Below are 25,232 nucleotides of genomic sequence, written 5' to 3'. Positions count from 1 at the left end.
TCCCAGGCTGATGGGAACATAACTGAGAATCCCCAGGGCTGAAAGCCATCTCAGCCATCCATCCTTGCCCCTGGTGAGGCTGCTGCTCCCCCATGTCAGCACTGACCCTTGGTCTTTCTCCTGAGCAGCAGGCCTGCCACTGCCCTGTGCTGTGCCGCCTGGCACCTCACCCCACTTGGAGCAGTTCCTCACATCTCGCTTCTGTCCTCCTGGCTGTAATGGAAGCTTTTCTCCCATGAGACACAGAACAGTTGGCTTTTGGACATCTAGACCTACTTTTCAAGCTGAACTGCTTGGAGATAGTCTCAGGAATCTGCTGGTTCTACAAACACTTCTAAAGTTTGCATTTTCACTTAGACCTAAAAAAAAACCTTCCAATTATAAAGACTAAACGTTTGGCTGGGCGTGGTGGCTCATGTCTGTAATCCCAGCACTTTGGGAGGCCAAGATGAGTGGATCACCTGAGGTCAGGAGTTCGAGACCAGCCTGGCCAACATGGTGAAACCCTGTCTCTACTAAAAATACAAAAATTAGATGGGCGTGGTGGTGCACACCTGTAATCCCAGCTACTTGGGAGGCTGGGGCAGGAGAATTGCTTGAACCTGGGAGGCGGAGGTTGCAGTGAGCTGAGATTGCGCCACTGCACAACAGATCCAGACTCTGTCTCCAAAAAAAAAAAAAAAAAAAAAAAACCTAAAGTTTGCAGTGATCACTCCAAATTAAGAGATGTTCCTATAGGGTAAATAGGTAAGGCCTGAAGTCAGCACTGCAAACGCAGCCCATAGGGCCACTGGGGTTGGGGGTCTGTGAGCAGACTCTCAGGAGTCTTGCGAGAACAGCTTTTGCGATGAAGGAGCTGTACGTTACGTTTGAACGATGATGATCTCTATACCATCTTCAAGTGCCATTCTCAGTCACCGCCAGCTGTTGATGAGGTTGTTATTGGTCCAATGAAAAGTGATGATACTTGCTGTACCGATGTCAGATGGACGTAGAGCACGTGCAGGCCACATTTTGAGAAATGCTGAGCTCGCCCAGCCCTCCACTGACCTCATCGCACAGAGGTGGAGCAGAGGACCAGGGAGGAGAAGGCTGCCGGGCTGGCTGTGATGGACCCTGGACCATGGCAAGCTGGGAGTTGCCACATTCATTTCTCCCAGCCTTTGAGGGACTGTGATAGTTCATGCATAGGTCTGACCTGACCCCTAGTGGCAGGAGAGGCCGCAGCTATCCCTGGCAGTCTTTGTGGCCCTGCAGACCTGCAGGGAGGTACCTGTAAGCCGGTCCCCCTAGCAGTGCCAGTGATGGCAGGTGGAGCCCAGCAGGGCCCCGCCAAGAATCCTTGGTCTTTGGTGTCTTTGCCCCCTCCTTTTCCTCCTGACGGGGAGTTGTGATGTCAGGATGGCCCCACTGTTTTGGGAGTCCACGAGAGAGCTCAGGCCTTGTGCTTGGCCCTGCTCCACTCCTGGGTCGGAGCCACGGTCTCTTGGAGCAGAGTTGGCATCTGTCTTGCATTTGCCCCGCTAGCGGGACAGAAGACCCAGTGCTGACTCCTCACACTTACCCAGCCCGCCGTCTCCTCACACTTACCTTGCTGACTCCGGCGGCTGCACCAGGGCTAATTGAGGAGCCAGTGTCCTCCGTGACTCCAGCCTCTGAGATTTTCTTTCCTTTTCTTTTTTTTTTTTTGGTGGGAGCCTTGAAAATTCGTGGTTTCTAATCATCCTTCAGTCATCCACCAATTGAATTGTATTTTCAACCTGGACCAGTTTTTAATATATAGGGACCCTTTTATCTGGAGCCCAGGGTCCTGGGTTTGGATCCTGGCTCTATCTCTTACTTGCTATGTGGCCTTGGGCAATAATTTACCCTTCAAAACCTTTTCTGTCCAATGCCTGTCCTCTCTGCATCTCAGAATTGTAGAAATTCAATAGATCTTGTATGTGAAGCTCATGAGACCAGATACTGTTACACAGGAGTTACTATTTCCCACATAGAATCCTTTCTGGGAAAGAGACAGGGAGGAATACAATCACGTGTCACTCAAGGACGGGAAATACATCCTGAGAAATGATGGGAATACATTCTGAGAAATGACGGCAAATACGTCCTGAGAAATGACGGCAAATACGTCCTGAGAAATGACGGGAAATACGTTGTAAGAAATGCATCACTCAGCATTTGGTCATTATATGGACAGCAGGGCGTACGCAGCCCTGGATGGTCTAGCCTACAACGCACGTCGGCTATAGGGCCTGTGGCTGCCAGCACAGACCTGGATGGTCTAGCCTATGACACATGTCGGCTATAGAGCCTGTGGCTGCCAGCACAGACCTGGATGGTCTAGCCTACGACACATGTCGGCTACAGAGCCCGTGGCTGCCAGCACAGACCTGGATGGTCTAGCCTACGACACATGACGGCTATAGAGCCCGTGGCTGCCAGGCTACAAAGCTGTGCAGCAGGTTCCTTTACTGAATACTGTAGGTAATTGTAACACAAAGACAGGCATTTGTGTATCTAAACATCTAAATATGGAAAAGGTACAGTAAAAATATAGTATTAGAATCTTAATAGGACCAATGTCATCTATGCGGTCTGTTGACTGCAGTGTCATTGTGTGGTGCTTGACTGGATTTCAGAATATAAATGATTAGTTTAGAATGTCATGATTGATGATGGTATTGTCAACACACAAGGGCACCAAGAGAATGTAAAAATGCTGATTTTTTTTTTTTTTTTTTTTTTGAGACAGTCTCGTTCTGTCACCCAGGCTGGAGTGCAGTGGTGCAATCTCGGCTCACTGCAACCTCAGCCTCCTGGCTTCAAGCAATTCTTCTGCCTCAGCCTGCCGAGTAGCTGGGATTATAGGCACACACCACCATGCCTGGCTAATTTTTGTATTTTTTACAAAAATTAGAGATGGGGTTTCACCACGTTGGCCAGGTTGGTCTTGAACTCCTGACCTCAGGTGATCCACCTGCCTCCGCTTCCCAAAGTGCTTGGATTACAGGCGTGAGCCATCACCCCTGGCCGAGATGCTGAGATTTATGGAGCACTTAACTCATTCAAGGAACCTGGCTGTGGCCAGGCATGGTGGCTCACTTTGGGAGGCCAAAGCAGGAGGCTTACTGGAGCCCAGGAGTTTGAGACCAGCCTGGGTAACACAGAAAGAACCTGTCTCTATTTATTTATTTATTTTAAAAAAGGAAGCTCGCTGCTCCTCCAGGGACACCTCAGTGTGCCACCACCCCTGTCCTGCCCTCAGTTGTTCAAAGGGTACATGGCTTTATGATGCTTGTGTGATGGGGTGAATAGAACGTGCTGACTGTTTTAACCATGCGGCAGGAAAACCGTTGCTGGGTGACCCCGTTCTGTGGTCTAGAGAGGGAGTGAGAGATGATGTCCCTCCAGCGGCATCTTTGACTCAGATAAGAGACGCCCGATCAAATCAGGCATATGAAGCTGGTGGGCTACACACCTCTCTGTCAGTAGCTCATCTAGGGGGCTGTCCGGTTTACAAACGGCCCTCCTGAGTCTACATCTCTTGTCAGGATAGAAAAGCAGGCAGGATGGGGTTCTTTGCCCTTCCCAAGCTTGGAGAAATCCTGACATCCAGAGTGCCCAGGGAGACCTGTTGTTTGGGTCGGGAGCAGCAGTCCTGCCGTTTTCTTGGGACCACTTTGCTGTAGACCCAGCTCTTCCTAAGATGCCTCAAGGCCGGACGTGATGGTTCATGCTTGTAATCCCAGCACTTTGGGAGGCTGAGGCAGGTGGATCACAAGGTCAGGAGTTCAAAACCAGCCTGGCCAACACAGTGAACTGCCATCTCTACTAAAAATACAAAAATTAGCCAGGCATGGTGGTGGGCGCCTGTAATCCCAGCTACTCGGGAGGATGAGGCAAGAGAATCGCTTGAACCTGGGAGGCGGAGGTTGCGGTGAGCCGAGATCGCGCCACTATACTCCAGCCTGGGTGACAGAGCTAGATTCCGTCTCAAAAAAGATGGCTCAAAAGGGGAAGGGATGTTGTTTGTCCACATGAGACCATCTGTGGGTTACACATGGGATGTGTGAGCCCACACATTTGTACAGGTGTGCACAGGTGTGAATCCAGACGGGAAGGGAGTGGGGCCCGCGCCTTAGTCCTTCCGCATCAGCTTTCTGAAGTCGGAGTTCTGAGGGCAGCCTTCCTCGACTAGCTCACGCTACGATCAGGAAAATCCACGAGCTCGTGTCCAGGGAGGCCTGGGTGACTCGTGGCTCAGTCGGCATCGAGATTCCTTTCGTCTTTTCCCTCCGCCCTCCCTAGCTTGTCAGCTTTGTCCCTCAGGCTTGGCCCCTCGTGGCGCTAAGATCATTGTCGTGGTTTTGTCTGCTGACACGTTAAATCTCTTTTGGGAATCCTTGAGAAAACGTTTCCCCAACGGCCCCAGTGGATATTCCCTCCTCTGCCACTGCCAAGACGGTAGGCTGACTGCAATCCTGCATCCCATGGAGGAGGAGGACACGTGTGGCTGGAAACTGGCTCTGCCGTGGGGAGCTCAGGGGGCAGAGGGTTGGTGCTTGTATGTGGGCAACAGATAGGATTCGTGTCCAGGAGTCTCTGCCCTTGCCGAAGCCTGGACAACTGATTAATCCAGAAGGAGCACCCCACAGGCTCTGGGTCTTTCAGCATTGCCCAATGTGAGGAATATGTCTTGGGCATTCCTCGGAGGCAGGGGCCATGTCCTACACCTCTCAACTTTCCTGCTGCACGTCTCCCAGTTCCTGGCACAGTGCTAGGCATGTGCGAAGCCTGCGACAGGTGCTTCTTATTAACCGAAAGAGTAGCCACACTTATTGGATCATTACGATGTGCTGGGCTCTCTCCTCAGAGCCCTGTGTGTATTCTCACAACTACTCCGTGGTGTAGACACCAACATCTCTTTCGTTCTAAGTCTCAGAGAAGCTAGGTAACCTGCCCGGGGATACTCAGCTAATGCGTGCTGGAGTAGAGGGCCCAGAAGCCCAGATACAAATCCTGGCAGTGAAACCCTAAAGCCTCCGTGCTTTTGACTGCTGAGTTGCATTCCCGCCTGGCCAGATCCAGTGACTGATTGATCAAAGGGTTACTGGAGAGAACCTTCTCTTCCTAGAACTCTCACATCATCTTTGAAGGTCTTTGGAGCCAGAGAGAGCATCATCCAGGGGGCAGCCAGAGTCCCCTGGGACTTCCTTTGTCAGCAAATCCTCCCTGAGGTGGAGCTGAGCTCTGCTTCACCACAGCACTCTGAGGGTGGTTGTCCCTTCTCGGGTCCATCCCTCCCGTGGCTCAGTAATCTTGGTTTTTAGCTGTTCTCACTCTCACATGTACTTTGACAAAGCCTTGACCGCCCTGGTGGTCCTCTCCTGGGTACTTCACCATTTGCCGGTGTGCCCCTTGCTCCTGGGTGGCCTGAGCAGCTCCGTGCCCCCCAAGACCCTGCACTTCTGCCAGGCTGAGGGTGCATCTGTTTCAGCGGCTGCATCGGACCGTGGGCCGTAACGAAGGCGGGTCTGAAGCTCCTGCAAGTGGGAGGGGCGGCTCAGTGCATGGCTTGATGCACAGATGGGTAAGAGACCTTCACACGCTTTCACCCATGGCCAGCATATTCCAAGTTGCACAGAGCACACTTTGGGATACAATCCAGTGTTTACTACAGATGGAGGCTCAGTTTTCTGGAAAAGAGTCAACTTGTGGTCAGACACCTGAGTGTGTTGAATCCCCACCACGATGCTGCGTGTGAAACATAGAATTCCCATTTTACAGATGAGGAAGCTGTAGCTTAGAGAGGTTAGTAACTAGGTCAGTGTCGTACAGGTTTGGTGAGCTCCAAGCCTCATTTTCCTTACCTGTAAGATGAAGGTAACAACCTTCGTCCACCTTGCAGGGGAGCTGGGACACCGACCCCTAAGATTCCCTCCAGCCGGGGCTGTGCCTTGCCTCCACCCATGCCCAGAGTGTGGGGCAGAATATGGAAGCATCCTCTGTAAGCTGGAGTAACTGTAGTATGGGCCTCTGTGACCGTGTGTGTGTGTGTGTTTGTGTGTGTGTGTGTGTGTGTGTGTGTGCACGTGCACACATGTGCTGAGGGCTGTGTCTACAGACCCCACGAGGAGGGCAGTCATCCGGAGAGCCCGGGTGCTGATCCTCAGGCCCTTGTTCTCTCCCCGTAGAGGGCCATCCGCGTACGCAGCCACTCCATGGAGACCATGGTGGGCGGCCAGAAGAAGTCGCACAGTGGGGGCATCCCCGGCAGCCTCAGCGGGGGCATCCCCCACAACAGCATGGAGGTCACCAAGACCACCTTCTCGGTGAGTGCTGGCAGGTCCTGGGGCAGCAGTGGGTCCCAGGGAGGCCCCCCCAGACCTATGGAGGAAGAGTGCCCCCACCCAGGCTTGGGCAGGCGACTTGATCAGGGCAAGCTGGATGATGGAGGGAAACTGAGGCTGCTTGGGGTCACCCTGACCCCTGACCTCTGAAAACGGTCCTTTGGAGCCTCCATCCTAGACAGCACCTGGGGTTGGCCCAGATGGTGCTAGAAGCCCTCCTGTCCTATTCTCTTGAGTTTCCTTGACAGCTAGACCTCCTCTTTGGGGCCAGCCCTGCAGGATGGTCCTGGGGTGTGTTTCACTGTCCAAGGGCTTGGGACCCGTGACTGTGAGAGGGGTGTCCTTGCTTTGTTATTATTAATGGCAGCAGTAGCCACCCCAGCCTACTGTGTACCAGGCACTGAGCTGAGTCACCTGTAGACACAATCTCACCTGCTTCCCATAGCAGCTGCCCGAGGTAGGTGCTGATGTGTTCTCCTGTTCTCATTTGAGGAAAAGAAGGCCCGCTGGGGTTAAGCAACTTGCTAGAGGCCACTCAGCTAAGCTTAAGAGCTGGGATTTGAGGCCGGGTGTGGTGGCTCACGCCTGGAATCCCAGCACTTTGGGAGGCTGGGGTGGGTGGATCACAAGGTCAGGAGTTCAAGACCAGCCTGGCCAACTTGGTGAAACCCCGTCTGTACTAAAAATACAAAAATTAGCTGGGCATGGTGGCGGGTGCCTATAATCCCAGCTACTCGGGAGGCTGAAGCAGAGAATTGCTTGAACTTGGGAGGTGGAAGTTTGCAGTGAGCCGAGATCGCGCCACTGCACTCCAGCCTGGGTGACAGTGAGACTGTCTCAAAAAAACAAAACAAAACACAAAATCAACTGGAATTTGAATGCGAATCTGCTGGATCCAAAGTCTCTGCTGTTTATCACCATGTGTACAGTTCCCAAGGGAAGGGTCCTGCAGGCCTGTGAGTTTGGGCCTGATTGACTCGTACCAGGGGCTGGGGAGGGGAGGGAATCATATAGTTGGGCCTTTCATAAAGCAAAGTGGGCCGGGCACGGTGGCTGAGGAGGGCAGATGCCTTGAGTCCAGGAATTCGAGACCAGCCTGGGGAACAAAGTGAGACCCCCATCTCTACAAAAAAATGCAAAAATTAGCCGAGCATGGTGGCACGCACCTGTAGTCTTAGCTACTTGGGAGGCTGAGGTGGGAGGATCACTTCACCTGTACCTGGGGAGGTTGAGGCTTTAGTGAGCCGTAATTGGGCCACTGCACTCCAGCCTGGGTGTCAGAGTGAGACCCTGTCTCAAAATCTAAGTAACTGAAACAAAGTGGCTTTGGATTTGTATAGACTAGGATTTTCCTTTCTTTTCCTTCAAAATAGTAGAACATACTCACCATGGAACTAATTAGGAGTATTATAAATGGCCTCGCATAATTAATTTAATTGACTGAATATTTTCCTAGCTATTACCTTGCTCCCCGCTGAAGGTGCATGGCGGGAGCAGAGCAGGGCCTCATCTCCATCCTGTGGATGAGGAGACTCATGTCGGGTCTCACCGCTCTCCTGAGGTTCCATAACATGTGCATGGCAGGAGCTGGGGCCTGAGTTGGAGACTTGGTGGCTTCTAAAGATTGGTTCCGGGCTCCCGTCTGCCCTCCTCAAACTCCCACCACTCATTGTCCACCGTGAGGCGAGGCAGCTGTCCAAAGCAGAAGGCGTCTCGGCTGTCCCCCGCCGCCCGTTGTGCCTGTGGCCCCGGCTCTGCGGCTCTCAGGTTGTCTTGTGATTGGAACACCGCACGGCTCCATTTGTTTGTGAGGAATGAAGGAGAGTCAGGAGTCCTCACCCTGCCAGTGACTTGCTGGAAGACCTTTGGTCTTCAGCTTCCTCTCCGGTAAAATGAGAGGTTGAACCAGGTCCCTCCAGGGCCTCCCTGGCTCTGTGCCTCTCAGTCTGTGTCTCCCGGAATTGTTCCGACCTTCTCAATATGATGGCCTGGCCCTATCTTCCTCCAACAGTTGTGGTCTTTGGTGGGTCATGACCTGGGACCACAAGGTTTGGCTTAACACAGGGAAAGAGGTTGTGACTGGCCTGAGTCTCCAGGCCTCAGCTCCAGTTACATAGATCTCAGCCTTCCTAGCTGTCTTGCTATTTTCTGGGGTCTCTTCCAGACCAGGAGCCATTTGTGGACCAGGGAGGGGGATGAGGGGATAGGAGATCGGTGTTTACGCCGGGAGCACTCATTTTGGCGATTTCATCGGCAGCCTCCAGTGGTGGCGGCAACGGCGAAGAACCAGTCACGGAGTCCCATCAAGCGACGCTCGGGGCTCTTCCCCCGCCTGCACACGGGCTCAGAAGGCCAGGGCGACAGCCGGGCACGATGGTAACTCTTAGGAAACCCCTACCCCAGCCTGAATTGCAGGGTCTGTCAACCCCCTCCACTGCTATACTGTTCAGTGCCCTACCTTGCAGGGAGTGGCTTTGCTCAGCTTTAGGAGATGGCCCTGCCTTCAGGCACCTGTGTGTCCCCTGTCACTCACTCAGCTCTTTATCCAAGGAGGTGGACTTGGCCAGTCTCTGCGTGGGACGTTCCAGAGTTACTCTTGCCACATTTTGACCCAGGCTTGAAACATTGCTTGGATTCTTGTTTCTTTGCCTCCTTTTTCAACGCTCACTCAAATGGCCTGTCTTATGGGAGCCTTCCCTGATTCTGCCAGGCAGAGTTAGTTGCACCTTCCTCTGGGCTTCTAAAAGGTTCTATGCTTTTTTCTTTTTAAGCAACTCATATATTACATTACATTGAACCTGTTCTTGGTAATTGTCTTTTTGATTCTTTAAAAAAAAAATGAACACACAGTACTTGTACATATTTTTGGGTACATGTGATGCTTTGATAAAATGCATAATGATCAAATCAAGGTAAGAGAAATATCCATCACCTCGAACATTGAACTTTTGAGTCAGGAACATTCAAATTCTTTTCTAGCTATTTTGAACTATGTAATACATTATTATCAACTATAGTCACTGTACTGTACTATTGCTGTGCAATAGATCTTATTTCTTCTATCTAACTGTATTTTTGTACCCATTAACCAACCTCTCTTCATCCTGCCCTCCCCTGCCCCTTCCCAGCCTCTGGTGACACCAGTCAACTTTCTATCTCCATGAGATTCACTTTTTTAGCTCCCACATATGAATGAGAACATGCGATATTTGTCTTTTTTTTTTTTTTTTTGAGACAGAGTCTCTGTTGCCCAGGCTGGAGTGCAGTGGCGCCATCTCGGCTCACTGCAACCTCTGCCTCCTGGGTTCAAGCAGTTCTCCTGTCTCAGCCTCCCTGAGTAGCTGGGACTACAGGCGCATGCCACCACACCAGCTAATTTTTGTAATTTTGGTAGAGATGGGGTTTCGCCATGTTGGCCAGGCTAGTCTCGAACTCCTGACCTCAAGTGATCCACCTGCCTTGGCCTCCCAAAGTGTTGGGATTACAGGCGTGAGCCACCGCACCTGGCCACAGTATTTGTCTTTTCATGTCTGGCTTTCACTTAACATAATGACCTCCAATTCCACCCATGTTTCTGCAAATGACAGGATTACATTCTTTCCCATGGGTGAATAATATCCATTGTGTATATAAAAAACATTTTCCTTATCCACTTATCTGTCGATGGACGCTCAGGTTGATTCTGTACCGTGGCTATTGTGAGTAGTGCTGCAATAAACATGGGAGTGCAGACCTCTTCCATATACTGATTTCCTTTCTTTTGGATATATTTACCCTGCAGGGGGATTGCTAGGTCATATGGTAGCTCTAGTTTTAGTGTTTTGAGGAACCTCCATACTGTTGTCCATAGTGGCTATGCTAATTTACATTCCCACCAACACTGTGCGAGCATTTCCCTTTCTCTGCATCCTCACCAGCATTCTCAATTGCCTGTCTTTTTGATAAAAGCCATTTTAACTGGGGTGAGATGATAGCTTACTGTGGTTCCCATGGTGGGGGCAGTTGTCACAGACTCTAAATTATTAAAGACAAATAATAACAGATGTCAAGATATGGAGCAATGGGAACCCTTGTTCATTGCTAGTGGGAATGTAAAATAGTGCAACTACTTTGGAAAACAGTCTGGCAGTTCCTTAGAAGGTTAAACACAGAGTTACCATATTACCAAGCAATTCCGCTCCTCGGTGTATACCCAAGAGAGTTGAAAATGGTTGTCCGTGAAAAAAGGTTTACATTTACATTTCCTTGATAATTAATGGTGTTGAATGTTTTTTGATACACTTGTTTGCTATTTGTATGTCTTCTTTTGAGAAATTTCTATTCGTGTTTCTTGCCCTTAAAAAAATCATGTTATTTGTGTTTTTGCTATTGATTTTTTTGAGTTCCTCATATATTCAGGTTATTAATCCTTGTTGGGTGGATAGTTTGCAAATATTTCCTCTCATTCTGCAGATTGGCTCTTTACTTGGTTGATTGTTTTCTTTGCTGTGCACAAGCTTTTTAGGTCGATGTAATCCTATTTGTCTATTTTTGCTTTTGTTGTCTGTGCTTTTGAGGTCTCATCTGAAAAGTTTTTGCCCAGACAGACCAACGTCCTAAAGCATTTCCCCAATGTTTTCTTTTAGGAGTTTCTTTGTTTCATGCCTTAGATTTAATCCATTTTGATTTGATTTTTAAGTATGGTGAGAGAGAAGGGTCTGGTTTTATTCTTCTGCATATGGTTATCCAGTTTTACCAGCACCACTTACTAAAGAGACTGTCCTTTCCCAATGTATATTCTTGGCACCTTTGTTGAAAATGAAATGATCATGTGGTTTTTGTTCTGTATGGTTAATGTGATGTATCACATTTGTTGATTTGTGGATGTTGAACCATCCTTGCATCCCTGGAACAAATCCCATGGTGAATTGATCATGGTGAATGATCTTTTTGATGCGTTGTTGAATTCTGTTTGATAATATTTTGTTGAGGATTTTTGCATCTGTGTTTATCAGGAATATTGGCCTGTAACTCTCTTTTTATTGTACCCTTGTCTGGTTTTGATGTCTTTCTGATTCTTTAATTGTTGAGCCCATTTGTTCTTTATTTCAGCAACCAGCATTTCTTGAGTGGCTGCCATGTGCTGGGCATAGTGCTGAATGCTCAGACAAGTGCTACAAAACATATAAGCCTGTCCTCCAGAAGTTCACAGTCTTGCAAGGGAAAGGGCAGCATTTGATTGACTTCCAAATTCCCAGGTTGTCTGCCTATAGCCTTGGGTGGTGGCATCATGTTCTGAAGTAGGGCTTGCAGGACAAGAGACAGGATTATGGAGAAGGATGAAAAGCTGTGTTTGGAACCTGTGCATGGGAGTTTTTGTGAACCGACAGTAGAGATGTCCAGGGAGTGGTCAGAGTTATAGGTTTTTTAAAATTTTATTTTACTTTTCTTTATTATTATACTTTAAGTTCTGGAATACATGTGCAGAACGTGCAGGTTTGTTACATAGGTATACATGTGCCATGGTGGTTTGCTGCACCCATCAACCGGTCATCTAGGTTTTAAGCCCTGCATGCATTAGGTATTTGTCCTAATGCTCTCCCTCCACTTGCCCCCAACCCCCCGACAGGCCCTGGTGTGTGATGTTCCCCTCCCTGTGTCCATGTGTTCTCATTGTTCAGCTCCCACTTATGAGTGAGAACATGCAGTGTTTGGTTTTTCTGTTCCTGTGTTAGTTTGCTGAGGATGATGGTTTTCAGCTTCATCCATGTCCCTGCAAAGGACATGAACTCATTCTTTTTTATGGCTGCATAGTATTCCACGGTATATGAGAGGCCTTGACTAGAGAAGGAGAGTTGGGAACCAGTAGGGTAGAGGTACTGATTGACGATGGCTTAATTAATACGACCACCGGAGAGGCTGAGTAGAGTACCACATTTAAGGGCAGGTGGAGAAGGGAAGGTGGTGAAGCTGACTGGGAAGGAAAGATGAGAGAAGAAGAGGAGGGGATGGAGTCTCTGAAGCCAGAGGAGGAGAAATTCCAGGAAGGGAGGACATCTGTGTCAGACAGACAGAGAAGTCCAGCACAGTGAGCCAAACGCCTGGAAAGATTGACAAGAGGTTATTAGCAACCTCATCAAAAGTGCATTGAGACACTTCACACCTCTAGGATGGCTTTAATCAAAAAGACAAATAATAACAGATGTCAGAGAGGATATGGAGAAATGGAAACCCTTGTTCATTGCTGGTGGGAATGTAAAATAGTGCAACTACTTTGGAAAACAGTCTGGCAGTTCCTTAGAAGGTTAAACACAGAGTTACCATATGACCAAGCAATTCCGCTCCTAGGTGTATACCCAAGAGAGTTGAGAACAGTGGGCCATGAAAAAAAATGAGTCCACTAGTACAACTAGTACACAGATACTCATGGCAGCACTATTTATCATAGCCCAAAGTGGAAACAGTCCAAATGTCCATCGTCTGAAGAATGGATAAACAAAGCGCCATCTATGCATAAAATGGAATATTATTGCAATAAAAAGGAATAAAGTCCTGATACAAGCTACAACATAGACAGACCTTGAAAACATTATGTTAAGAAGCCAGACAAAAAGACCATAACATATTATATGATTCTATTTACACGAATGTCCAGAAGAGTCCAACCTACAGTGATGGCTTAGGGATTGGGTGGGAGTTACGGGGAGAGGACTAGGAAGTGATTACAAATGGGTTTAGTGTTTCCTTTAGGGGGCCAAAAGTGTTCTAAAATCAGACGGTGGTGACAGTTGCACAACTTTGAATAAACTAAAAGCCATTGCATTGTATACTTTAAATAGGTGAGTTCTGTGGTATGTAGATTCTGTCTCAAGAACACTATTATTTAAAAAGTACATTGACGGCCAAGTGCGGTGGCTCACGCCTGTAATCTCAGCACTCTGGGAGCCCGATACGGGCGGATGACTTGAGGTCAGGAGTTCGAGACCAGCTTGGCCAACGCAGTGAAACCCCATCTCTACTAAAAATACAAAAATTAGCTGGCCATGATGGTACGCGCCTGTAATCCCAGCTGCTTGGGAGGCTGAGGCAGGAGAATCGCTTGAACCTGGGAGGCGGAGGTTGCAGCGAGCCAACACTGCACCACTGCCCTCCAGCCTGGGCAACAGAGCGAGACTCAGTCTCAAAAAAAAGTGCATTGAGGACACAGCCATCCCGTCCCCAACAACCAGCACGGGGAGCACTGTGGGCACGGTCCATGGTCTTTGTTACACTAAAGGAGAAGGATATTGTTGGCTGAGAGTACCCCTTGCTTCCCAGCTCCCAGGGCAGCCTCCTCATGTGGGTCCAGGAGCTCGTATTCTAGTCTATATGAAGGGCGGCCCCCCGGGACTTCCCAGGAGTCCATGTGTATTGGGTGGTTCCTGCGGTGGGGGCGGATGTCATAGACTCCGCCATATTCCCCGCTCCATTCCCCGCGGGGCCGTCTCTTGACCCATAACTCCACCAGGTGTGATGGCCAGCTTGGGTGAGAGAGATCTGGGCTAGAGGCCATCAAGCCAGGACTCCTGCTTGGCAGCTGTGGACTTCACCGTGAACCTAGAATAGTCCCTGTTGTAGGGACCGGGAAACCCTGTAGTGTGCAGCCATCTCTGGGGGACTCAGGTGGGAAAGGACGTCCAGGCAGTGATGCTTGGTGGGGGCGCTCTGACCCCACCGCCCCCCGCCGTGCTGAGAGAGGCTCTGCCTGGGGCCGTGGATGGGGCGGGGGTTGAGGGCTGTCTCCACGGCCTCACTCCTCATTTCCATTCCCTCAGTGACAGCACATCCAGCACACCCAAGACCCCGGATGGTGGACACTCCTCTCAGGAGATAAAGTCTGAGACCTCATCCAATCCCAGCTCTCCGGAAATCTGCCCCAACAAGGAGAAGTAAGAGAGTGAGGGTGGGGAAAGGCCGGCTTTGGCCACATGGAGCCCTGGAACAGGCTCTCTGCCTCCTGGCCAGCTGAGAGTGACCATCTCCTGCCTCTGGAACTCTCCAGAACATAAAGGCCGACGGGTGGGGGCGTGGGGAGCCGCCAGAGGACAGGCTCAGATCGGTCCCGGGGAGGACCCTGGGGGTGGAGGGCTCTCGCGTGTGACCCAGGCTGGCCTCACATCCTGTTCCCTGCAGGCCCTTCATGAAGTTGAAGGAAAACGGCCGCGCCATCTCCCGCTCCTCCTCCAGCACCAGCAGCGTCAGCAGCACTGCAGGGGAGGGCGAGGCCATGGAGGAGGGCGACAGTGGGGTAGGTGTGCCCCGTCCACCCTTGGGCAGGCACTCTGGGGCGTCAGCCAGCCACCCTCCTTGCGTTAGAACAGCACTGTGGATCGAAGCCCACTTCAGTCTTTGCAGAGGAAAGGGGAAGAATGGAAACGAGAGGTGGGCTCATTGGCCATCACCACCCCCTGGGTGCAGTGGGTGAGGGGACCTCTCTCTCGGAGTGACATAGCAGCAGCAGAGGGCAGGGGCCAGACCCGATGGTGCCCCTGCCTTGGGGTTCCTGGCTGGAGTGGTGAGTGGCCAGTGCCCCAGGGGGCTGGGTCAAAGGTCCTTCTTGGAGCAGGATAGCTTGGAACTAGGGTTGAAGTCAGCAGGAAAGAAAGCAGGCCCAAGTGGGGAGCGGGAGGCAGCGGCTGTCCCGGGCTTGTGGGGGCTGCCTCAGGCCTATGTGGGCGCAGCTGCCGAGGGTGGGCTGTCCTCGCTCACCCGGCCTCTCTCCTCAGGGCAGCCAGCCGTCCACAACCTCACCCTTCAAGCAGGAGGTGTTTGTCTACAGCCCATCCCCGAGCAGCGAGAGCCCCAGCCTGGGTGCAGCTGCCACCCCAATCATCATGAGCCGGAGTCCCACAGGTCAGTGGCATCTGGTAGTGTGTGTGACATCACCAGGAGGGCAGGCTGTGCCCTGTCCACTGTTGGCAGGGCCCCAGCCACGCTGAACTGGCCAGTTTCCACCCCTCCTCCCAGCCGTGGGGCCCTCCGCTCTGTGCGCCCACCTCATCTGTTCATCAGCCTTAAGAGGCCCAAGTTCCTAAGCTCTTCTTACGCTGAGAGTTGTGAAACTGAGGCAGAGTTGAAAGCCTTGTGGGAGATCCCACAGTGGAGCAGTCGGGATTGGCGGTGGGAAAGCTGAGCACTTTCCATTAGCCCTTCTCCCCACCCGCCAGCGCTCCAGCCCTTCTCCCCACCCGCCAGCGCTCCAGGGCCCCTCTGTCATGTTGGGGGTCTTGATAATACAAGAAGGGAAAGGGGTGCAGGGGGAGGGAACAGCACGTGGAAAGGCCCAGAGGAGAGGAGAGAACGGGTATTCCGGAACTGCACGTGGTTCACGGCAGCTGGGTTCACAGAGCCAGGCGTGAGAGAGGCCGGAGCGTTGACAGGCTGGGTCAGCCCCGGGCCCCTGGTGAGGATTTTGTTCTGCTAGCGGCCGCTGTAGGAGTGTTTGAAGGTTCTTAAGTAGGGAAGCACCATCTGGAGTTGAGAAAGTCCATTTTGGCTGCTGCAGCTGCTGAGTGTAGAATGGATTAGTGGGGAGCAGAAGCAGAGGGGAGGGAGGGGAGCTGCGGCAGAAGCACCTCGGTTCGAACAGGAGAGATCAAGGAGGTAAAATGTACGGGCTCAGTAGCAGGGGTTCAGAGAGGGCAGGAGTCTGGGCGTTTTGGGGTTCTGTGATCCCTGCAGTTGGGCAGAGTAGGGGAGCCAGCTCTGGATAGAGGGTGGGGGGCCAGCACCTGAGGGCCGTTCAGGTGGACCTGTGCGGTGGGCACTGCTGGGCGGGTGCTGCGGGTCTCTGCCCTCGTGAGGACAGCACAGGACTCTGAGCCTGGGTCCAAATCCTGGGTCTGCTGCTTACTAGACAGGTCATTGGGCACGTCACCGAGCCTTTCTGTGCCTCAGTTTCTCCAAGCAGAAGATGAAGGGAGGGGAAGAGTCGTGTCTGCCTCAGAGGGTTGGTTGTATGAAGATGAAAGGAGCGCATTCGTGTACGAGGCCCGGAACTGTTAACCTGGGTGTTGGTTAAAGAATGGGAATGAGACAATAGTGTACTCAGCGATTCTGAGCTGGGGACAGTCTTGCTCCCTCATGGATGTCTGGCAATGTCTGGCGACATTTTTGATTTTCACAATTTCGGAGGGGTGCTACTGGCATCTAGTGGGCAGAGGTCACGGAAGCTGATAAGCAATGTACAGGACAGCCCCCTAGCCACATCAGACAAAGAATTCTCTGACCCCAAATGACATTCAGTTGAGAAACTCTAGTCTCAATGGTAGAAACACAGAAGGGTCAGCGGGCCTTCAGGGTGGCTGAAGCCAAAATGTTCCTGGGGTTCGCACAGTGAAGGGAAGTCGCAAAGGGAACCTGCAGGGTCAGAGATGAAGGGAAGATCGTGATTCCACAGCCAGTGACCCTTTGCATGCGTGTTTCTCAGTGAGCGGAAGAGTTCACGGGCCTCCTCTCATTCGGCCCCCTGCGGCTGGGCAGCTGCGGAGCTGGGTTCAAATCCTGGTTGTAGCATTGACAGGTCCACCTCTCTGAGCCTCAGTTTCCTCATCTGTAAAAGGGGGTGGAAATACAAATTCCCTGGTTTTTTTTTTTTTTGAGACGGAGTCTCACTCTGCCACCCAGGCTGGAGTGCAGTGGCGCAGTCTCGGCTCACTGCAACCTCCGCCTCCCAGGTTCAGGTGATTCACCTGCCTCAGCCTTCCAAGTAGCTGGGATTACAGGCGTGTGCCACATGCTCGGCTAATTCTTGTATTTTTAGTAGAGACACGGTTTCACCATGTTGGCCAGGCTGGTCTCAAACTCCTGACCTCGTGATGCGCCCACCTCAGCTTCCCAAAGTGCTGGGATTACAGGCGTGAGCCACCGCGCCTGGCTTGATGTTTTTGTTTTGTTTTGTTTTTTAAATAAGACTTAAATATTGAAGGAATGAATGAAAGAATCGGTGATCAAGCCCGGCTCCCACTTGGTGTTAAATAAATATCAAAGTGAGGAAAGTTTTGAGTAAAGGAATTAGAGAGTCTCTGCAGGTTGCTGAAGGTCACCAAGGGCAGAAGGGACCTGGAGCAGGTCTGGTGACTCTTGGCCGGTGCTTCCCACACCACACAGTGATGCTGCCTCTTACATGCCTTTTCTCCACACACTATTTAACCCCGATGGGCTGCTTTTCACCCCCAGCCCCACGAAAGATGTGCTTGGTACCCACTGGATCAGGGTGGGCTTGGGGGGGATCTGGGAAGTGGTTTCATGCTGTTTGGCTGAGTCTGGGGAGAGGCAGGGCGGAGGGGGGGAGAGGCAGGGCGGAGGGGGGGAGAGGTGGCCTGACGTGTAGTCTCCGTAATCTCAGATATCTGATCATGGTCATTTCCTACCTGGGCTTCCTGGGGCACAGAAGAGGACTGACAGGTGACACAGAGGTGTCGTAGCCCTGGGTGGAACTCCTCGATTCGAAGCCCCACGAACCAGCCAGCAGCTTCCAGGAAGGCTGCACCGAGCTTTCGATACCCTCGGCCAGAGGACAGCCAGAAAGTCAAGTGGCCATCCTGCCAGCAGGGCACAGTGGGAAATGTTGATACCAGGCTCTGCCACCACACACACACACTTACGGAATTTTATTACACGATGGATGTCAAACCCAGTGTACAAATACGAGATAGATAATATTCTTTACCATAAGTCCCACATGTCCAGCTGATTCTCACAGGATGCTTTTACTGGTATTTGCTTCATCTTTTTATCTGTAGCCAACTTAAGGCTGCAGGTGATGAATGTGTGTAATTCTGACATGAATGTGGACTGATATTACCATGTTTGTTAATAAGTATTTTATATGTATATATTATATATATACATATATATTATGTATACATATATACATATATACTATACATATACATACGTTATAGACATATATACATATATGTATATATGTATATGCATATGTATAATATATATATTTTATACACACACACACACACACACACACACACACACACACACACACACAGTCTCATGGTGCCCGGCCATGAGTATTTTGTATTAAGAGAACTTCATTCATTTGTCAGTGACATGAGTCATTTCTTTGCTGTATCCGAGAAAAGTTTTCAAACCCCAGAAAGATATCTCCTCAGTTTTCTTTTGTGCTATTCACAATGTAATGGCTGCAGACACAGCATGTTTTGAAGTTTAATGTAAATTCCTTTTTTTCTATTAGTTCCTTAAGTCTAGACAATAAAACAATCAAGCCGTGATTTGTGGCATGTACCAATTTCTGTGGTGTAAATACACTTGTCGTGGCTGATCTCAAGCTACTGACGTGATGTCCTCCGACGTGGAATTGGGAAGAAGATACACTGTAGTCACCATCTTTAGGGTGTTTCTACCACGTAGCTACAATAGACGTAAGAGCACAGATAATCATAAAACAGAGAAAAATAAGTAGGAAGTGACGAATTTCAAGTGTTCATTACCTCTGTTGAATATAATTTATTGAACTGTAAGCTTATATATAATTCAACTTTTAAAAAATGGCCTGAGTTGAACAACCCATTCACCACAATTCTGTAATCTAGGAGGTGGCTCTCGTGGGTTGGCACAGGTCAGCTGGGGTGCCTGGTCCTGGTGGAGGGACCCCCTTCCCCCGGCCTCCCTAGCCAGTCCCCACATGCAACCCCAGTGGCCTCCACAGCTCCACCCTCCTTTCATGGCCGTTCTTCTTTTTCTTAGATGCCAAAAGCAGAAACTCCCCGAGATCGAACCTGAAATTCCGCTTTGACAAGCTCAGCCATGCCAGCTCTGGTGCGGTAAGGATGCAGTGAGCGTTCCCACACCCCACACTCCACTTTCCTGCAGAGGCCCAGCCTTCCTTCCTGAGGCCAGAGGAAGAGGGTTCAGACATCCCAGAGGGGGCTCCCCGAAGGAGGCAGGGGAAGCTCTGGGGAGGTCTGGCTCCAGCGGGTGCAGGCCGTGGCTCGGGGTTCCAGCCACCTTTGCCACAACTCCCGAGCTAGGGCTACACCTCTGGACACGGCCAGGCCCAGATGTGAGGTGGGAGGTGCTGGTTCCTGGGTCCCCCAGTCCCTTCCTGAGCTCGCCAGACTATCGAGAGCTCCAGGCCCAGATGTGAGGTAGGAAGGGCTGGTTCCTGGGGTCCCGAATCCCTTCCTGAGCTCGCCAGACTGTGGAGAGCTGAGTGCGCAGAGCCGCCGTGGTAGGGGCCTGTGCTGTTTGGTTATTTAAACTTATGTATGGATTTTTGTTGAAACAGGGTCACTAATGTGAAAGTGGAGTCCTTCGCCTGTCCAAGGTGGGTTGAGTGAATGTCCCGCTGTGGCCGTGAGGGGGGACGTGTGTTTCTTTTAGATCAGGGTACTAGCGGCCTTGTAACCTCAGAATGGCCGGAGAGATGCCACCTGCTGGGGATGTCCAAAGAGTCACCTCCTCGCCCCTGAAGACCTGCGATGGGGAAGGAGGGGCAGATGGCCTGTGTGTGGATGGGAAGGGGGTTCCCAGTGACACTGGACTAGATGTACTAGATAGGCCTCCCTTCCACCGATGGGGTCTGGTTCCCGCAGGCAGAAGGGGAGTCGCCCAAGCCCGCTTCTGACCCAGGAGAGAGGAGTTCCTAGTGCTCCCTTGCTCCCTTGCCCTCAGGCAGCTGTTCCCTCCTTATGTCTTTGGCAGAGGCCCTGGGCTGAGCTGTGTTCTCCCTCCCTGCCAGGAGATGCCCCTGGCAGTCAGCACTGTGAGGGACCACCCCAGGAGGCCTCTGCCCCTGCCTGCTTTGAGGGGGCACGTGGTTTCAGCAGAGCGGCCATGGGTCCAGCTCGCCCCCTTCAAGGCCTGGATTTCTGCTGGGGAAGTCACCAGAGACCCATCTGAGCCCCCAGCCCTCTCCCCACATGGGGCTCCAGGGGTCAGAGTCACAGCTGGAGCCAAGGGGAGGGGTACAACCGAACTCACTCTATGTTCAACCTGATTTATGAAAAAGCAGAAGACAAATGGGCATGTGGACCTTCACCCCCGGCTCCCATCACGCACTCCAGACACCACTGCCCACCAAAGCCATGGCTATGCGCAGCTTCTCGGGCCATGCTAGGTGGGGCACCCTTACATCGGGTGCCCTCCTGCTCCTAAGTGTATCCGGTGGGCTGTAGCCATGGGCAGGCACGTTCCCCACCCCTTCCTCCCGACGTCCGCATCGTCCCCTCCTTCCTGTACGGAATGTTCGCTCATTGCTTCCCTCCTCCTTGTCTCCTCAGGGAAGCCCCTCTTCTGTCCTGGAAAAGGCTCCTGTTCCAGCAGTTTGGGAGTGCCGTCTATGACCCTGACAGTCCCAGCCCCGCCGCTCCCCGGCCACCTGCCCACAGATGTGCTGTTGGTCCAGGTGTCCCAGTCTGGCCACAGCCCTGCCTCCGCCCTCACCTACGTGCCCTCCCAGCACCTCCCATCTCTGGACGAGGCCTCCTTCCTCAGGTTCCTCCTGCTGCTGACCTCCCAGTGTGATGTCCGGGTCCCTTATCATCCTATTCATCCTGGAGAGGAAAAGTGTTGGGCAAAGGGGGATCTGGGGGGAGCTTAGCAGTGACTGGGGAGCTGGTCTGCCTCAGAGACGGAGTTGGGGGTGGGAGCAGATCCTCGGTGAGGGTCTTGGCCATAGGGGCAGTGCCTTCCTGAACGTGGCAGGCTTTACTACCAGGAGCGCAGTCGGTGGTGGAGGCGTCATGTTCCCAGGAGCCAAGATTCGTAGCATCCTTGAGGCCATCCTGATAAAATTCGGCACTATTGCCCCCGTATCTCTGGAGCTCTAAGCCGTCTATCTGCTTCTGTGCTGAACGCCTTTCCCATCTGCTGACATAGGCCCAGGGCTGCCCTGCCCCTGCTGCCAGTGTACCGTGAGCGGGGCTCCAGCCAGTTCAGGCTCAGAGCCAGAGCTGGACGGGCCGGGACCGTGCTGCACACTTCCTGGACTGTGGCAGGAACTTTGGGTCCCACCCAGTTTCTCCTGATTTTGGCTGCTGCGGGGTGGCTGGTGGGGGAGGGGCAGTCCCAGAGGCGCTCTCTTCCCTTTGAGAAGATATTTTTCCCACAAAGGGGTGGGAAGCTGGGAGTGAGAAGGAATTCAGGGAGCGCCAAGGAGTCAGTGCTGGGATGCTGCTTGTTGGAGTCAGTGCTGGGATGCTGCTTGTTGGAGTCAGTGCTGGGATGCTGCTTGTTGGAGTCAGTGCTGGGATGCTGCTTGCTGGTTGAGGAAAACCTCAGGGCCTGAGGGCCAGGCCAGAGCCCAGGTCTCTGCTGAGAGGGGAGGTTCAAAGAAGACGTAGTTATCTCCCCTCCCCACTTACGTGGGGAGAGAGGTGAGCGGGGGATGACTTGTGGGTTCTGATCAGGCCCCTGGGTGGGGAAGGGGCACAGTGTCCCTCAGCAGCTTATGCCCCTGGAGTCTTGGGGGGCCCTGGGGCCTTTTCCAGCTACTGTGCCCTTGGGCAGCTGCGTCTGGGGCTCAACCCCCCAATCCTATTCCCCTCTCCAGCTGCAAGTCTGTAGGCAGCTGTCATATCTGAAGGGTTCCTGCAACCTGGGCCCCATCTGGGTGTGATTCAGACCCTGTGACCCACGTGCCACCCCCACCCTCTGCAGAGCCCCCTTGCTGGGACAGCCAGCTCACCTCCGAGGACACCCCTCGGCTTCTCCCACTTCCGAGTCTGCAGCGCCATGGGCTTCTCTGCCGATGGGCCCGGGTTGGGGTTAAGGTGGGCATCCTCCAGGTAAAACGAGCCTGAAGAGCAGCTTTCAGTGCAGACGGGGCTGCAGAGTGACACTGGCTGGGCACCTGCCCCATGACCGATGACAAGGATTTCCAGCCAAATGCTTTATTCCCGTAGGGATCTGGACCTATGCCCAAGATATAAATACTACACTTTTTTTTTTTTTAACTGACATTGTGAAATTCTCCCCATTGCTTTTGCCATTCAAGCAACATTGCGATCTTTCTTCCCCGCCACGTGTGTGGGAATGATTGAGTCCTGTTTGCAGGCTGGAGAGTTCTCCCTTCACTAGTACTTTCCCTAAAGTACTAGTCTAGTAACATTTATTCTTGTTAGAAGGTCAACAAAATATCTGTTTAGCTTTTATGAAAAGTCACCGTAGCAGCCCCCACGGCTGGAAAGAGGCCCGTACATTCCGGCCGTGTTTTGTTGGCTCGGCTTCTGGAGGCACCGGAAAGGTCAAACTGCATTTCTTTAAGAACAGATGCAGGCTCCGGCTTGCCGCTCTGGGAAGCCGGCATTACAGTTGCTTGGTGGATGGGCCGTGTCACATCGCCATCTGGGGTCCTCTGAAGTTTCCAGGTTGTCACCACGCTGTCCCATTTGGGAATCCTATACCTGCCTGTCCCCACTGCACTGGCTGACCCTTGCTGCCTGCTGCCTCCTGGGAGGGCTTTGTCCCTGCCTCTAAGCTGGTGGGCAGGATGGCTGGGTGGCCCCTAGAGAAGCACAGACCTGAGATGGGGTCTCCACGCCCGCTTTGCTATCGGAGTGATCTGAACAGGACCCCAAATGCCTCTTCCCTGTGATCATGCCTCACTATCTCTAGAAGCTCCATCCTGTGGCTTCCAGAGTCTGCACTTCCAGCCCACCCGGGCAGTGCTGAGAGGGAGGAGGAGAAGAAGGATGGCCCAGCCTCCCCTCCCTCCCCTAGACCACGGGGCAGGCAGCTCGGGTTCCTGGAGGGCTGTTTCCCCCACGCTCTCCCTACATCTGCTCTGATCTCAAATGTCTTTCCTTTTATGCTGCGCCCGGTCTTGGGGCTCAAAGATTTGCTCCGACCTCATTGGCCCTTGTGACTAGGCTCATCTAGATGGTGCTCTTGCTGGTGTTTGAGGTATTTCCACTGTGATCTCCACGAGGGGATGTTTTCCGGGACACATCTCCGGCTCTGGGAACTGCCTGACTCACTGAGGAAACTACTTTTCAGGCACTGTAGGGCCACCCATATGCCTCCAGCTCAGTTGACGCTTAAAAACAGGTGCGGAAAAGCTCGCGATGGCAAGTCTTAACGAGAGTGTCTGTCTATGCCAGTGAATGTAAAAATGACATTTCTTGAAAAAGGTTCAGTGGTTCAGCTTTGTCAGCATCATCTCAACACCCATGCCTGCTGGTTCCTTTTAGCATCTCGTCCAACCATGTCATCGTCCAGATGAGAAATCTTAGCCCAGGTGAGGGGAATAACTTGCTTCAGGTCACACAGCTGGCTGGTGGCAAAGCTGGGATTAGAACCCTCAACCCAGGGTCCCTTCCTCTGCAGCGCCTACATGGTTGGTTGAATAAGTGGCTGCGTTTCCTGGGGCCCTGGGTTTGGGGGAAGCCAGTTAGCTGCTGCCTTGGCACTGGCGTGGAGGTGAGCAGTTAAGGATGCTGGTGAGGCCGCTGTTTCTGCTCTTTTTCACCAGGAGGGATAGTCTCTTGGATTTTTCAGTGAGGACCCTTGGGCTTTGGATGCAGCTTGAACTGAGAAAACGAGGAGGGAAAGGGATTCAGTGAACTGTTTCTCAGCGGGATTGGTTCTTCAGCTCCAGTATGTAATGGGGGCGGAGGCCAGGGAAAAAGATGCTGTTCACCCGCCCTCAGCTTCCCTTTTCCTAAATTAAGAGGAAAAGTGGTCAAAGAAAAACTCTTCATTTCTCCCTGTTTCTTAAACGAAGGTCGTTAATAGAAACTCAGGCTCCCGTGACAAGGCAGGACAACAGCCTATTTCACTTTCTTCCCCCGACCCTGCCAGGTGCCAACTCAAACACTACCTTTCTCATTGCTTTCTAAGTCAGTCGAGACAGATCTGTTTTAAGCAGTCGGGGGTTCGAGTAGATCTCATGGGTACAGGCGGCCAGCAGGGACCAGGCCAGTCAGCCATGCTCAGGACCCCTCGGCTCCTCCCCCCAGCCTCTAGCTACCCCGTATTGAGGCAGGGGGAGGCCAGTAAAGTTTCCCAAGGCTGATCCTGCAGCCTGGTGGGGCTGGCTGGGGTATTCTTTTACCAAGCTCTGTTTTACCGCCAGCCCCTTGTCCACCCCGATCCCACGTCTCCCTCCCTTCAGCTGGACCGTGTGCCCCTTTGGGAGCAAGAAGACAAGCCCCGCTAGGGCCAAGGGCAGCAGAGCCCTGCCAAGTGAGAGGCTGTGGGGCAGCGGCTCTGTCCTGTGCCTTACCAGCCCTGGGGAGGGGGCCACTTGGCTGGAAGACTGGAATTTAATTGCCATCGTCTTTGATTTTGTGACATTTCTGCTTGGAAGCGTGAACCCTCCCCCTTCCTGCTCCGTGGCATGTGTGCAGCTCTCTCTTGTCTTGGGTGTTACCCTTGGACACTCCAGCTTGGGGACTGCTGGCGTGTGAGTGTGCAGATTCCCCTGTGTGGTCGAACCTAAGAACTGTGGCTTGGAAGTGATGCTCCACGTGACGACGACTTTCCTTTCTTTCCTCTTAGTGAGGAGGTGATTCGTAGATCCCAACTGCCTATGTAATGTAAATAATGTACATTTAATTTATTGCTATGGTAGCACATTGTATTTGTTAATGTACAAAAAAAATTCTAAAAGGTTGACAAATGTATATTTTGTTGCTTAAATGTGTCTTTGCAGAAATTGACAATAAATAACATATTTTGTGTCCATCAGTGTTCAGAGTTCTTCGCATGGGGCCCTGGGCCTGGGGGTCACTGCTCAGTTCACTGGAAGTTGCATATTCTCTGGCCAACAGATGTGTTACTTTAGCCTGAGATGTATTTTTAAACATTTACATTAATTGTTGATGTTTAAAAAACTGACGACAATTAGAAAAGTGGCCGGGCGTGGTAGCTCCCACCCAT

General features: G+C 51.9%; 1 protein-coding gene across 4 annotated transcripts in view; it reads left to right on the top strand.

The window, feature by feature from the left end:
• RAP1GAP2 (RAP1 GTPase activating protein 2) overlaps positions 1-25,031 on the top strand; it is a 261,713-nt gene extending 236,682 nt beyond the window's left edge. For all 4 annotated transcript variants that reach the window (XM_058431162.1, XM_032137937.2, XM_032137939.3 and 1 more), the window contains 8 exons: positions 6,198-6,335; positions 8,611-8,729; positions 14,147-14,260; positions 14,505-14,619; positions 15,098-15,224; positions 19,098-19,174; positions 19,639-19,677; positions 20,633-25,031. In XM_058431162.1, the coding sequence (XP_058287145.1) occupies positions 6,198-6,335; positions 8,611-8,729; positions 14,147-14,260; positions 14,505-14,619; positions 15,098-15,224; positions 19,098-19,174; positions 19,639-19,647 (699 nt within the window). In that variant the 3' untranslated portion in view covers positions 19,648-19,677; positions 20,633-25,031. The remainder of the gene's footprint in view (positions 1-6,197; positions 6,336-8,610; positions 8,730-14,146; positions 14,261-14,504; positions 14,620-15,097; positions 15,225-19,097; positions 19,175-19,638; positions 19,678-20,632) is intronic.
• Positions 25,032-25,232: the final 201 nt, after the last annotated feature.

This window comes from Hylobates moloch, unplaced genomic scaffold, assembly GCF_009828535.3.
Source record: "Hylobates moloch isolate HMO894 unplaced genomic scaffold, HMol_V3 SCAFFOLD_19, whole genome shotgun sequence".
Taxonomy (NCBI): domain Eukaryota; kingdom Metazoa; phylum Chordata; class Mammalia; order Primates; family Hylobatidae; genus Hylobates; species Hylobates moloch.
The sequence above is the reverse complement of the archived record's forward strand: the minus strand, read 5'-3'. Positions and strand labels throughout refer to the sequence as shown.